Raw genomic sequence first — 15058 nt, 5'->3', positions numbered from 1 at the left:
AAATGGAAGAAAGATGCATGAAGTTGTTTGTATGGTTCATGAGTGCCTGATGACAGACCATGACATCAAAGGATGATGGGTAGTCTCAGGTGCTAATCGACATATCGTAAGCTCAAAATGCCTCTTCGATGACTTTAAAGAATTAAAAGCTGGGGAGAAACGTATTTACATGGGAAACAACCCTATTCTGATGTTTTAGGTGTAGGAACTTTCAGGTTATATGTAGGGGCAAATGTCCTTGTATTAATTGATGTATATTTTATCCATTGTATGAGACGATATATTGTATCTGTCCCCTTGCTCATTAGAAAGGGTTTTGAAGTTCGCTTCGATCATTGAAAGTATCAATAGAAAAGCGTGGACAAATTTATGATTGTGGACACTAGGTTGATGACCACAACTTGTTCATTCTTCATGTAAATGAGAAAGCTGATAATAAAATTACAACTTATTCTGATTATGTTGATTGTGCAATGGTTGTTGATGCATATATTTGGTATCTTAGGCTTGGCTACATAGGAAAGACAAAATAAATATATTAATAAAGAAAGGTCTTATTCCAAATCTAAATAATGTCAAATTTCCAACCTATCAACACTGCTTATCCAGAAAAATGACTAGGAAATCATTCAATAAAATGGAGAGAGCTAATGAGTTATTGAATGTGGTCCACTTTGACATTTGTGGGCCCCTCAATGCTAAAACTTAGAGGGATGTCAAACTTTATCACCTTTATTGCTGATTTTTCTAAATTTAGATATGTTTATCTAATCCACCATAAAGCAGAAGCTTTAGAAAAATTTAAAATATATAAAAATGAAGTAGAAAACCAATTGGGTAGGAGCATCAAAGTTCTTAGAGCTGATAGGGGAGGTGGATACACATACGAAGCATGCAATACTTATTGTCAAGAATATGATATTAAAAGACATACCACTATGCCTTATACACCACAGTAAAATGGAATAGTTGAAAGGCGTAATAGAACCAACTTAGAAATGACTAGATCCATGATGACTCATATTAATCTACCCAAGATCTTTTGGGGAGAAGCTATAAACACATCTATGTATATTTTTAATAGGGTTCCAACTAAGGCAATAAATTCTAACCCTTATAAACTGTGGATAGGTAGAAAACCTGATCTATCTAACTTAAAGAAGTGCAGGTTGACTGCCCATATCCTAATCTCATATCAGCATAGAAATAAGTTAGAAAACAAAACACTTATTTGTAATTTATTAGGATACCCCGAAGGTTCAAAGGGATGTCGATTTTATAATAAAGATAAGTAACTTATAGAAAGTAGAGATGTTGAGTTCCTATAAGATTTTATTGAAGAAAACCTACGTGTAGTGGAAATAATAATCGACTTAATATCATAGATGACTTAGAACCACTACCTACAATGGATATGGATAGCCCTGATCAACTTGATGATGTTGAAATACCCATACACCCAATGTAAATGGTCAAAAGAGGTTTAGAGCTCATCCATCATACCTTGATGATTTCTATATCTATATGAGTGAGGAAATAGACAACCTTATTGACCTAGATGAAATTTATGACCCTTTTGACTTTAATGATGCTATGAAGTCACAAGTATCTCAATAATGACTTAATGGCATGAGAGAAGAATTAGATTATATTGAAAAAAATAAAGTTTAGGATCTATGTGATTTAACATCAAATAGGAAACCTATATGTTCTAAATGGGTACTTAAAAGGAAGTTAAAATCTGATCGATCACTTGAAAAATTTAAAGCTAGGTTAGCAGCAAAGGGTTTTATCTAAAGAAAGGGAGTCAACTATGTCGACACTTATTCCTCGGTTGCAGCGTTTATATTCATTAGAATAATTTTGACAATCATTGCATATTATGACCTACAACTTTACCAAGTGGATGTAAAGACTGCATTCCTGAATGACGAACTAAAGAAAACCATCTACATTGTAACAATCCTAAGCTTTTTTTTTGAAATATATATATATATATATATATATATATATATATATATATATAATATTAATAGTATTAACAGAAATAAATACAAATAAATAAATAAATATATAAAATAATAAGTATATATTAGTAATGATAATAATCATAATAATATTAATATACTGTTAAGATATTGTTGCTTTTATATTAACAACAAATAAACCATCAGCTTAAGATTAAAAGTGAAGATGTACTTAAGACAGCTTTCAGAACAAGGTATGGCCATTATGAATTTTTAGTCATGCCTTTTGGATTAACCAATGCACCGGCTGCATTTATGGATTTGATGAATCAGATCTTTAGGCTCTTTTTGGATAAATTTATTGTGGTATTCATCGATGATATTTTAATTTATTCCAAGAATCAGAAGGAACATGAGCAGCTTGTAAGAATGGTATTGCAAATATTAAGAGAAAAGAAATTGTATGCCAAACTTAATAAATGTGAATTTTGGCTTGAACAAGTGACATTTTTAGGACATGTTATATCAAAGGAAGGTCTATCAGTTGATCCTTCAAAGGTTGAAGCCGTTGTTAATTGGAAACAACCAAGTAATGTGACTGAAGTTCGAAGCTTTTTGGGATTGACAGGATATTACAGAAAATTTGTAGAAGGATTTTCTTGAATCGCAACCCCATTGACTCGATTGACACAAAAAAATGTCAAATTTGAGTGGACAAGTGAATGTGAGGAGAGTTTTCAAAAACTAAAAGTTCGATTAACTTCATCACCTATTTTAACTATTCTTGAGGGGAGTGGGGGATTTGTGATTTATAGTGATGCTTCACATAAAGGCTTGGGCTGTGTATTAATGCAATATGGGAAAGTAGTGGCATATGCATCCAGACAGTTGAAAGAATATGAGAAAAAATATCCAATTCATGACTTGGAGCTAGCTGCAATAGTATTCGCTCTAAAAATATAGAGGTATTATCTATATGGTGAGCAATTCGAAATATACACGGATCATAAGAGTTTGAAATACCTCTTCTCTCAGAAGGATTTAAATATGCGGCAGATAAGATAGATGGATTTCTTAAAAGATTATGATTGTACAATCCATTATCATTCAGGAAAAGCTAACGTTGTGGCCGACGCTCTAAGTAGAAAATCTACGGGAGTCTTAGCTCATCTAATGATCCAAGAAATGAGATTGTTAGAGGAAATAGTGGATTGGCATCCAACTCAGTCCATTAATGGTGTGGTAAGTATGATTGCCAACATTAAGGCAGAACCCCAATTAATCCAATAGATTCGATTGGCACAAAAGAAAGACCCTCAGCTTATAAACTTCTCTTTCCTTCTCTTCTTAAATTTGGTTATTTTGATTATTTTTAGATAGATTTAATTTTGCAGTAGATTTTCTTTATTTTGGCAAAAAGATCATGCTGGCACTGCCAGTGATTTGAAGAGAAATTGGCCTTTCGAGATTAATTAGTCTTTAAATCATAATTCGATACTTCTCTATAAAAAAATTAATTAATTAGTTTTCATAGCGATAGATCAGGGGATCTTAGATTTGAGATCTTCTCTGTTTAGCACGGTAAACACTTATTAAGGGGTCCGAATTTCTACGTGTGAGTCCGTGGACTCATAGAAACCGTGTCCTTATCTAAATTTATTGTCAAATCAAATAAATTATAGTGGACTAAAAAATAAAACAGAATTAGGCTTGGGCTTGAGTGGTTCGTAGTTGGCGTTAGCAATGTAGTATCTCAAGTTTGACTAAACATGAATCCCCACTGAAATAAAAATTCTAGTAAAACATAATTGGATATCTTTTTTTTAGAAATAAAGTTTTGACATTTAAATATCATAAAAAAAAAAAATTAAATTTTTAATTTTGGAAAATTATAAAAAATATACATTAATTTTTGGATTATTGAAAAGAAATCCCAAACTTTGTAAAACCTAATCCATACCCTTTTTTCAGTGAATAGACAAAAATAGCCTTGATAGTAGTTTTAGAACCGTGAAGGCATCACAGTCTATTAAAAACCGTGATGGTCATGTCCGGTTGTAAATCAAATGTAATTTTGAAGCATCACAGCACTTAAAGAATCGTGATGATTTATTGGACTATCATGGTTCTAAGTTTGCAGTTATGCCTTTGTCACAGGGCATAAGAACCCTTAATGACAATCACGGCTTTTTAAGTGTCGTGATGCCTCAAAACATTAAATCGCCCATGACCATAACGGTAGCGAGCCTACCGTGGTGCCTACATGGTCCTAAGACTACCTATGAAGGCTATTTTGGTAAAACAAATACAAAAAATGATAAAAAAGGGGTATAGATAGGATTTGGAAAGTTAGGGATTTATTTTCAATAATAAAAATTAAGGTATAATTTTGATAATTTTTTTTGAATTTTAAATATTTAAATTTGACTATCCAAAAAATAGAAAGTTTTTATTCAATCTTAGCACGACATTATTTTCTAAGATGATATGGGGTGCATGTGAAATTGATTTTTTCTAGGTTGGTGGCTAGGTTGAGAAGAATAAATTCCAAAATTTAGAGTTTTAAAATTACTACTCGCACTTTACTTAGGAAAAAATTTATATAAGGTTGCAATCTTAAAATGTAGAAATAAAGATGTATCTAAAAAATCTATCGAAAATGGTTGTTTTAATGTTGGAAAACGCTTTAGTTGATCATCTCGACATCGATATGTATGAGTATGAAAAGAAAAAGATTTTGAGTCCTAGAAATAGTATATCTTGCAACACATTATCTAGATCGTCCATTTTCAAGATTTTTATATGTTTATAGATCTACTTGATTTTAACCATTTTGGCGTTAAAAATTTTATAATTAGATATGAAAATAGATTTTTAGATAATCCTAAGAATTTTTTTCACCAAAACTATATGTTATAATAAAATTTGGAAATGCGTCTTAATTGGATTGTTTAAAGTTGCAACCTTATAAAAACTATACCTTTTTACTTAGGGAGTGAATATACATCATGCTTTAGGAAGCATATAACCATTTGGCATTTCAAATTACATCAAATAAGTCTTTTTTAAAACAAAAAACAAATCTTTGGAGCCGTGCCTTTGCACTAAATTTTCAAAGTTTTAAATAAGTGTTTTAAAGCTTAGCAGTCCCTAATGGGAATCCCCGATTCACACTGGGAAATGTCACGAGTCGATTTGGGAAGAAATCGGTACAACTCGTTCCCCTAAAACCCCCAATTTCATTTCTTTCCTTATTTTTAGCTTATCTAATATTCTTTTACATCATCTAAATCCCTAAACCTTTCTTCTACTTCTTCTTTTATTTTTTTTAAAAATAAAAAAAATTATTTCTACATCTTTTAAGACCCCAAAACCCCTTTTCTAATTTTATTTTTATTTTATTTTTTTGATTTTGATTTTATATTTTTTGAATCATTGATACTGTTCAATCGGAATAACCAATATGATAAGAACACGTCGTGGACAATCCACCCCACCAATGAATGATTATTTTTCAAACCGTGAAAATCTGGCACAATTTTCAATTATATATTCAACTTCCAAATATATTTAATTTTTTTCCATTTTCTTTTCTCTTTTTTGCAGTTATCCAAACTTATCTTCAAACAAGAACTGTGGTACACTTGAACTTATCCTCAAAATAATGTCCTAAAATCTATCCAAATTTTGCACGGGTATTTTCGGCTATTTCTTAAAAATAAGATAGATTATTATTTTTAGTTTTTAAAATTTTCTTATTTTTTCATTATTCATGATCTCCATCCATGTTAGAGATTACATGTCTTTAAAAATTAAGTCCAAAAATCCATTTCAAAAATAATTTATTAATAGGACCGCATTTCTACATATGTGGGCTTGGCTGCATAGAAACCAGGTCATTTTCTAAGAAAAATTGTCTCATGCGGGCTGAACCACATGACTACATATGCGGTCCAAAAAGTGCAAAGCATCCATCTTAAAGATGGACGCAAGTAGGTGTTCCATCTAAAAACTTTAGAAACTAATGGTACAAATATTTTCTTATTAGAATTATTTTTTTAAATTATTAAAATTTACTTTTTTTCCATGTTAGAGATTACATGTCCTTAAAAATTAAATCCAAAAATCCATCTCAAAAATAGATTTATTAATAGAACCGCATTTCTACACATGTGGCCAACCCACATATTATAGAAATGCGGGCTTGGCAATAGATGTATTTTTTAAATATAATTTGATCATAATTTTTAGTGAATATATAATTTTTAACGTGGAGATCATGAATATGAATTTTTTTTTTGAAAATTAGAAGTATTAATTATGGGTGCAGTTTCTATAAAGTTGCAACTTTAAACAATTCAATTAAGGCGCACTTCCAAATTTTATCATAAGATGTAATTTTGTTGTAAAAATTTCAAAAGATTATCTTAAAATCTATTTTCACATCTAATTAAAAAATTTTAAACTCCAAAAATAGTTAAAATCAAGGAGATTTATAAACATATGAAAATGTTGAAAATAGACGGCCTAGATAATGTGTTGCAAGATGCACTATTTTTTAGGTTCAAAAACTTCTTTTTTTTTTATATATTCATACATTTTGATGTCGAGATGATCACATAGAAGGTTTTTCAACATTAAAACAATATTTTCGATAGATTTTAAAGATGCATCTATAATTCTACATTTTAAAGTTGCAATCTTACATAAACTTTTCTCATTAATTATATTAAAAATATATTTAATAAATAATTATAATTATTTTTAGATAGACCACGTATTTGTATCTATATGATTAATATGAACGCTTTACACTTCTGGACAGCATAACATAGAAATGCCGTCTAGTCCGCACGAAACGACCGTCCTTTTTTAATCCCCTTTCTTTTTCAAGAGTCCAATCTTCTTGGAGATGCTTTAGAACTTTCCAAATCTAACCCCAGTCAAATCTAGAAACGGTTAATCTAACCCTGGTTAAACTCTACTCAACCCAATCCTTATTAATCGGAAACTCCTGATTGATCGATAAACCCTTCCGCATCGAACCAGATAAAGCTTTCTAGGGTTTCTTCTTTATATTCCGAGATCTTTTGCCTTCTTTGCAGATATCGTTTACCTTCTGGTAGTGGGTTGGAGTTTCGGAGTCCCTTGGTTGGTGTTTCTCTGAGTTCATTGCTCTGAGGGTTCTCGAGCTTTTCGCTTTATTTCTGGGTTTTCTTGAGAACTTCGTGTGTTTGCTTTGGTCCTGTTTGGAGGGAATTAGGGTTTTGGAGGGAATTAGGTTTATCAAATAGGAAGAACTAGGGTTTTCTGGTTCGAGGGATTAGGGTTTTGGTGAAAGATTTGGTAGGATCATACATGGCTGCAATTCAACACGTTCAAGAAGCTCGCACCTCTTATTTCCTTGTTATTTGCTCCCCTTCAGTGTTTATTTAGCCCTTTGGTGAAGCCCTAGGGTTTTCGAGGCGGAGCTTCTTTCTTCTGCTATCTGTTTAGGGTTCGAGAAATCCTAGGGTCTTTAGTTCCAGAGCCTTCTCGTTCTCCTCTTTCTCCCTTTCTCTCTCTCGCTATCTATCTATCTATCTTGCTTTTTGATTTCGGAGATTTTCTTGGTTAAAGAACCCTGGCGATTGTACAGTTACCCAAGTTTTCTCTCACATCTCTCTGCAATCTCTCGATCAGAGAGATGCCTAGCATAAAGTCTGATCCTCTGTACAATGACACGGAGCCATTTGTGGAGACTGATCCTTCAGGGAGATTTGGGCGTTACAATGATCTTCTAGGCTCTGGGGCTGTGAAGAAAGTTTACTGGGGTTTTGATCAAGAAGAAGGCATCGAAATCGCATGGAACCAGGTTCACCTAGGAAAGTTCTCTGGTGATGAACGAATGGTGAAGAGGCTTCAGTCTGAGGTCTGTTTACTGAGGTCTTTGGGGCATAAGAATATCATTACTCTCTATGCTGTGTGGTTGGATAGAAAGAACCATACCCTAAATTTCATTACAGAGGTCTGCACTTCTGGGAACTTGAGGGAATACAGGAAGAAGTACAAGAATGTGTCTCTCATGGCTTTGAAGAAATGGGCGAGGCAAATTCTAAGGGGTTTGGAGTATTTGCATAAGCATGAGCCTTGCATCATTCACAGGGATCTCAATTGTAGCAATGTCTTCATCAATGGCAATGTTGGTGAGGTTAGTTTTCAATTTCTTGTCTAGTCATTGTGTAATATATATATATTTTTTTTATTTCTTGTTTTGATGATTGTGTATTTTTCTCGATTTCTGTTTTCTTTGGTTGGTATAGTTTATGGATTATTTAGTTATGTACTTGCCTTGAATTATTATTATATTTTTTTTTGCTTTTTATGGTGATTTCATTAGTTCTTGAATTTCTGGTTTAATCTTACATTGGTTAGTTACGATTTATGGTTTTTATAGTTTGGTTCGTGTGTCCTTCTTAGTAGGGGTTACTCGACTTCTTGCTTAACCTTTTACTCTTTTGCTGTTCAATAATTTTCATTGCTTAACCTTATTCTCTTTTTCTGTTTGTTTTTATTGCTAGTTTTGCTGGCAGGTATTGCACACTTTTTCTTCTTGATTTTTGTAATTAATTATGAATTATGTTGATGTTCGATTTTCAGATTAAGTCTTTTTATGGTTAGGTTATTCTCCGAGTTCCTTGCTTAATTGTACACTGTTTTTCTGAGTACTGTGTTTTTATGTTTCTCTTTTATGCACTGATTACTTTTCATATAATAAGATATCTTTGTATTCTTTTTGTCAAAATTAACTTTAGTGATTGACTATCACTGATATGCCTGACCTTTGCAATGGTTATCTTCCTGTTTTGTGGATGCCAAATAATACAGGTATCTTATCAATCTACTACCCAATTTAGTTGTTATGATAACGATTAAAATTTGTAGGAGGTGCCAAGTGCTCAGCAGTCAATTTTTTGAATTTCAATCCAAAATATAGTTGCTATCGGGTTCCTCTTATCGGTTTCAGAGCCTGGTTCTTGTGACAATGATGTTTTCTCGAGTTACGCAATAATATATTTCAGTTACCAAAACAAAATTCTAGTAGTATCCTAAATTTTGAGAAAATCAATGGTCTCAAGAACCCTAGTAGATTGCTTGGGAACTACATTTAAGTACTTTCTAAGGTGTTGGACAAATCTCTTGGGGAGGTTCTGAAACAGGGGAATCAAGACTTGACAGGGTTGTTCTGGTAACCTAGTGAGTAAAATTTTGAAGCTTCAATATCCATGGAACTTGGATGGTATTCTCTAACCAAAGCTTTGCTTCAAAGGGTTTTTTGGATGTAGTGTATGGGTTTGAGTTGGCCTTTTTAACATGCTTTTTGTTAAGGATCTCTTTTTCCAGTTCCTTTTCCTTGCAGGTTTACATAGGTCTGAAACTTCAATCTCTGTAAATCTCTCATTCCTATGTAATTTATAATACCACGCATGAAGACTACGATAGCTGATCTTGCTTCCCTCTGTTTTGTCTTTTCCTTTTGTCCTTTTTTACTGGTTTTTGCTCCTGCGTAACCCAGAAATGGATGCGCAGGTGAAAATAGGAGACCTTGGCCTTGCTGCCATTGTTGGGCGTGACCATATTGCTCACTCCATACTTGGTACGCCTGAGTTCATGGCACCTGAGCTTTATGAAGAGGACTACACAGAGATGGTTGATATATACTCCTTTGGTATGTGTGTGTTGGAGATGGTCGCCGTGGAAATCCCTTACAGTGAATGCGACAGCGTGGCCAAGATTTACAAGCGGGTCATCCATGGCATGAGGCCCTTGGCTTTGAGGAAGGTGAAAGACCCTGAAGTTCAAGCTTTTATCGAGAAGTGTTTGGCGAAACCACGTGAGAGACCATCAGCCTCAGAGCTCCTCAAAGACCCATTTTTTGATAACTTGGAGGATCTGGTGTAAAGAGGTTTATTATTCTTAATTTTCTTTTGCAGTCTTTTGCTATTGTTTCACGGGAAGTTCTGGTCTCATTCTTTTGGCAAGTGTAAAAAGTGGTGGTATTTTTTTTTTGGTAGTACATAGTCATGATTCAATTAAGTGGGATGCCTCTAGATTAGTCTTTTTGTACCATTCCACTAATTTTGTAAAAAATCATGACTCCCTGATTTTGGTGACCACGTTTTTTATGTTTATATTGTATTTTATTTTCATTACATGAAGAGATGGATTTAATTTATGTCATTCTTTGTCTTTTACTTCAGTCATCCTTTATTTTGTACATCAATTTTCTATGTTGATTTTGTCATATAAATGTGGATTGAATTTGTCTTAATTATGTGATGTATTGTTCTATTACTTCAGGGCAGAATCCAACTTTTTAGCAGTTTTCTCAGCTTTGAACATGTGTGATTTTTGTTTTATTTTTCTTTTTGTGCAAATCGGGAAAAACTTTGGTACATTTTTGTGAAAAAGATTTGACGATCAAGAACGACTGGATAGTGATTTAAAGTATAAATCAGATTCTGCATTTTTGCGGTAAGAAAACCTAGAAAAGTTTGAGAACTTGCTATTTTCACAAGTTCATAGTCGATATTTATCTGGAAAAGAATATACTGGACTTTTCATTTTGGGTTTTCTTTATTACATGGAAGTCTCCACTAATATCCCATGTTTAGTGCGGCATTAAAAAGTGGTAATGGGTGGCCCTGTCTGGTCGGCCCAGCCGTAAAAAGTAGTGCCTGGGCCACAGGGGCTAGGGCCCAGTGCAGGCTCAGCCGGCCTAGACTTGCCATTTTTTTTTTTTTTTTCCTTGTTTTTTCTTTTATTTTCTCTTCATTTTTTATTATAGGGCTGGGCTTTTCTTTGATGCGCGTAAAATTTGCACTTGGATGGAATTATAAAGCCAATAACAAGGCCTGGGGTTCAAGTTTGTTGCGGAGGCTATAATTCTCAAAGCCCACAGGGAATAACAATTTCGTTTTCGGACTGATTTTTCATAAATTGTAATTTAACATAACTCTTTTTCTCTTCTAATTTTAATTAACTAAGTTTGGATATGAATCGAGATGGGATAGACATTGGCTGGTCTTCTTCTCAGATTTCGCATGTAAACAATAAGGTACTAGTCCACAACTGGTGTGATGCACTAGTGTAACTACATAAAATTGAAGGAAAATTGATCGAATTACTGTTGAGGGATTAACAATTTAACACTTCACCGATATCTTTTGATTTAATTTTAAAATACTTATAAAAAATACAAGATCTTGACATTGGAATACTTCCAAAAAAGTTAAATTGTTGAGTAATTTATCTTTTGAGTATTTTGATAAACTATCCCTTTTTAATGTTGCTTTTAAGCTAAAATAAATTATTATTTATTTAGTATAAGCCAATAATAAAAATTATAGTAAAATGTCAAAATATAAAATATCATTTATTTTTATTGGAAAATATCGAATTTAAAATCATTTTATTTTAATAATTTAAATTCATAATATATGGAAATAAAATTTGTTATTAGAAATCTATTATACCAATATAACTTATTTTTTAAAATCCTCTATTCTAAAATTTTTAAAAAGAAGGTCAAACGATAAAAATGTCTATTTTAAAAGTAGAGATTTACAAGGTGTACTTCTTATTTATTTAAAAATAATAAGTTATTAAAAATAGACTCAAAGCATAGGTGGTCAGGATGGTGGATGCCACAACCTGATGTTTTAAGTTCCATTATTGTAACGGTGAGTGACCCCTTCCCTACTAATCTACAAAAAAATATATATTCAAAAGCTGATCTCATTCATACTCATTGAAAGAAACTTCGTTACAATAAGAGGTCCTTACCTTACAAAGAGGAGTTTGCTTTGTGTAAGGATCCAATGAAAATGGATGTAAGATCTAATGAAAATGGATGTTCTCCACTATCTATTTTTATTGAATGTATAAATTTGAAGTCTTTTAAGGCTGCTAAAAAAGTAACATGTCTTTTAAGATAATATTAAATCTACATCGTTCAAATAAAATAGATAATATAGATTAGTGCAACCTTACTTCCACAAGTAATGTTGCGACCTTATATAATTTTTTTCTTATAAGGAAAGAGTTATGCATAAAATTACATTGTTTATTAGTACTAAGGAATTTCTTACTTCATAAGGAGGGATGAGAAATCTGAAAGTAATGTTAATTCATCATCATAATCATTTGAATCTCATTTAAACTATTTGGGACTAGTATCTATCATTTTACTTTATCAATGCTAATACTCTCAATTAAACTATAACTCATGGTATCCTTTCTCATTACTTCCATCAATGTCCTTTGTGGCTTTTGCCTTGCTCTTTCAGAGCCTTCCATTTAACCAAATTATCCCTCCTAACCGGTGTTGTTCTAGGTTGACGTTGCACATACCACAAAAGTCTACTTTCCCTCACTTTTTCACCTATTGGAGCTACCTCTAAGTTCTCTTGAATGTATTCATTCCGAATTGTCTTTTTGTCTTACCACTCATCTATCTCAATATCATCATCTCAGCTACACACAATCTATGGATATGTTCTTCTTGGCTATTCATTTTTTTTTTGACAATGTTATGGGCTTTTATTAGAAAAGTACTCAAAAAGCATGAGATTGTAAAGAAGGTATAAAAGCATTACAAATGAGTCGTGAAGGTACAAGAACTCCATGCTTAGCAAGGCTATCCACTGCGTCATTATCTTCACGATGCGAATGGCAAAACGAAACTCGCAGTCTTGGAGAAGCACAAAGATTGAGTGTTTTAATCGAGAGTAAGGACCAAGGGACCTTCTGCTCCAGCCTGCACCATTTAACAACATTCAATGAAAAAGGTGTTATCCCCATTACCTAGCCATCTATTGAACCAGAAAAAGGTGTTATCCCCAGTCCTAACTAACCATATGATATTGCTCATGACTATATTTTTGCAACTGAAAATAGCTTTCCAAATCTGTGAAGAGAATTTACCACCTCTACCTTTCTTGATAGAATTAGATGTATGATCGTAACCATATTTAGCAACGAACACATATTTCAAAAGATGGCTTGAATTCTAAAAAATTCTCCACCACCATTTGGACAAGGGAGCCCAATTCATGAGTTTCAATTTTCAAATACCCAGACCCCCCAGCTTAGTTGACTTACAAATCATATCCCATGTCACAAGATGAAACTTTTTATGAGTATCATCCACATTCCCCCCGATGAAGTTATGCATGTATTTTTCAATAAGCTTAATAACTTCACTGGGCATTTGCAGGATAAGCATCAAATATATTGGCAAATTCGCATAAGTAGATTTGACCAAGGTAATAGGACAACTCATCGATAGAGTTTTGGTCTTCCACATATCTAATTTAACTTGATATATGTGAATAAGAGGATCCCAAACTGCTCGTGTAAGCTTTGAATCTAAGATAGAAACCCCAAGGTATTTTATAAGAAACATATCGACTCTACAACCAAGGATAGAGGCAAGAGAATCCACCTGGTCGTTGAAACAAGAAATACGCACGATCGAGGTCTTATGAAAGTTAACTTTAAGACCGAATGTTAGCTGGCAATAAAAGAGAGAAGTACTCAAATTCTTAACTTGGTCCTGATTAGCATCACAAAAAAAAACAAAGTGTCATTTGCATATTGCAGATGAGAAATAACTAGCCCTGAAATGGAAACTTGGAACCCCTTCGAAAGGCCAACCCCCACAATAGTTTTGAGCATCATACTGAAGCCTTCCGTTACTAAGGTGAAAAGAAAGGGTGAAAGCTGATGTCCTTGTCTAATGCCTCTAGAAGCAAGAAAGAAACCTTTAGGACTGCCATTGATGAGGATAGAAAAATAGGCTGAAGAAATACAACACCCAATGATCTAAAAAATCCATTTAATTCCAATCCCCATTCTTCTCATAATTTCCTGAAGAACTTGTCATTCTACTATGTCAAATGCTCTCTCCATGTCTAACTTGAAAACTACTCTCGTCAAATTCTTTCAATGAATGCATTCATGGGCAATCAAAATGTTATCTGTAATCATGCGATCTTGGATAAAGGCAGATTGCTCGCCAGAGATCACAAATGGAAGAATAAGTTTAAGCCTTTCAGCAAGAACTTTTGCAATGATCTTGTAAAGACTAGATAATAGGCTAATGGGCCTAATATTTCTAATTTTAGCTATGATATATTTTTAAAAAATTAAAGAAATATAGTTTGAGTTTATATCTTTAAGCACTTTATCACTACTCAAAAATTCCCTTACCATAAGATCAACATCTTCTTTGAGAAATTCCAAAACTAGTGAAAGAAAATTAAAAGAAAATTATTTGGGATAGGGGCTTTGTCCGTAGGAAGAGCAAAAACTACCTTTTTGACGTCCTCTTCAGTAACTTCCTTTTCAAGCTCCATAACCAGATAAGGAGGCAAACTCTTGAAAGGTACACTATCCAAATTAACACCATACTGGAAGTCATTGGAGAATGACTTCTCAAAATGACTAATAATGGCGTTATCCTTACCTAAGGAGTCACCTTCTAGAACTCCAGGCAGATTCAAAGCGGGGATGTCATTTTAGCTTCTGCAGGCATTCACAATTGCATGGAAGAATTTAGTATTTATATTATTTTCTTTGAGCCATTTGATCCTAGACCTCTGCCTCCAATAAATTTGTTCCATTATGAGATAATAATGCAACTTATTTAACAAAGCTTCTTATTGACAACCATCTCTTCCAAAAGTAATTGATTTTCTTGAATAGAGTTTTCCAACATTTGAATATCATCAAGAGTAATGATCCTATAGGAGCCTCCCCCACCCATATGTGTAGGACTCCAAAGGATCACCATTAAAGTTAGCACGGATCTCTAGAAAAATTATCATATGGGTGTGGGACTTGATTTTTCTATAGATCCGTGCCAAATTCAATGATGATTCTTTGGGGTCCTACACACATGGGTGGGGGAGGGTCCTATAGGATCATTTCTCGATCATTAAAGTGGTCTCTATCTTTCTTTTATTTTGATACTTAGTTTATTTCTTCCAAGCAATAATTTTATGCTTAAAGCAAATTAGTTTTTTTGTGAAGGACAAACGCCAAGGTTC

The 15058-nt window shown here is 33.1% G+C and overlaps 1 protein-coding gene across 2 annotated transcripts; it reads left to right on the top strand.

The window, feature by feature from the left end:
- Positions 1-6995: 6995 nt before the first annotated feature.
- On the top strand, positions 6996-10187 carry LOC18442692 (putative serine/threonine-protein kinase WNK11). Of its 2 annotated transcripts, none has more exons than XM_088849683.1 (2): positions 6996-8157; positions 9537-10187. In XM_088849683.1, exons 1-2 carry the CDS (start codon positions 7654-7656, stop codon positions 9906-9908), a joined length of 876 nt encoding a protein of 291 aa, XP_088705809.1. In that variant the 5' UTR covers positions 6996-7653; the 3' UTR covers positions 9909-10187. The 2 variants fall into 2 exon arrangements, with proteins under 2 accessions (XP_088705809.1, XP_088705810.1); XM_088849684.1 differs by having other exon boundaries at positions 9523-10187.
- Positions 10188-15058: the final 4871 nt, after the last annotated feature.

The sequence above is a fragment of the Amborella trichopoda genome, chromosome 10 (assembly GCF_054954075.1).
Source record: "Amborella trichopoda isolate Santa Cruz 75 chromosome 10, AtrichopodaSantaCruz75HAP2 v2.0, whole genome shotgun sequence".
Lineage (NCBI taxonomy): Eukaryota > Viridiplantae > Streptophyta > Magnoliopsida > Amborellales > Amborellaceae > Amborella > Amborella trichopoda.
Note: the sequence above shows the minus strand (reverse complement) of the source record. Positions and strands in the feature narration are given on the sequence as shown.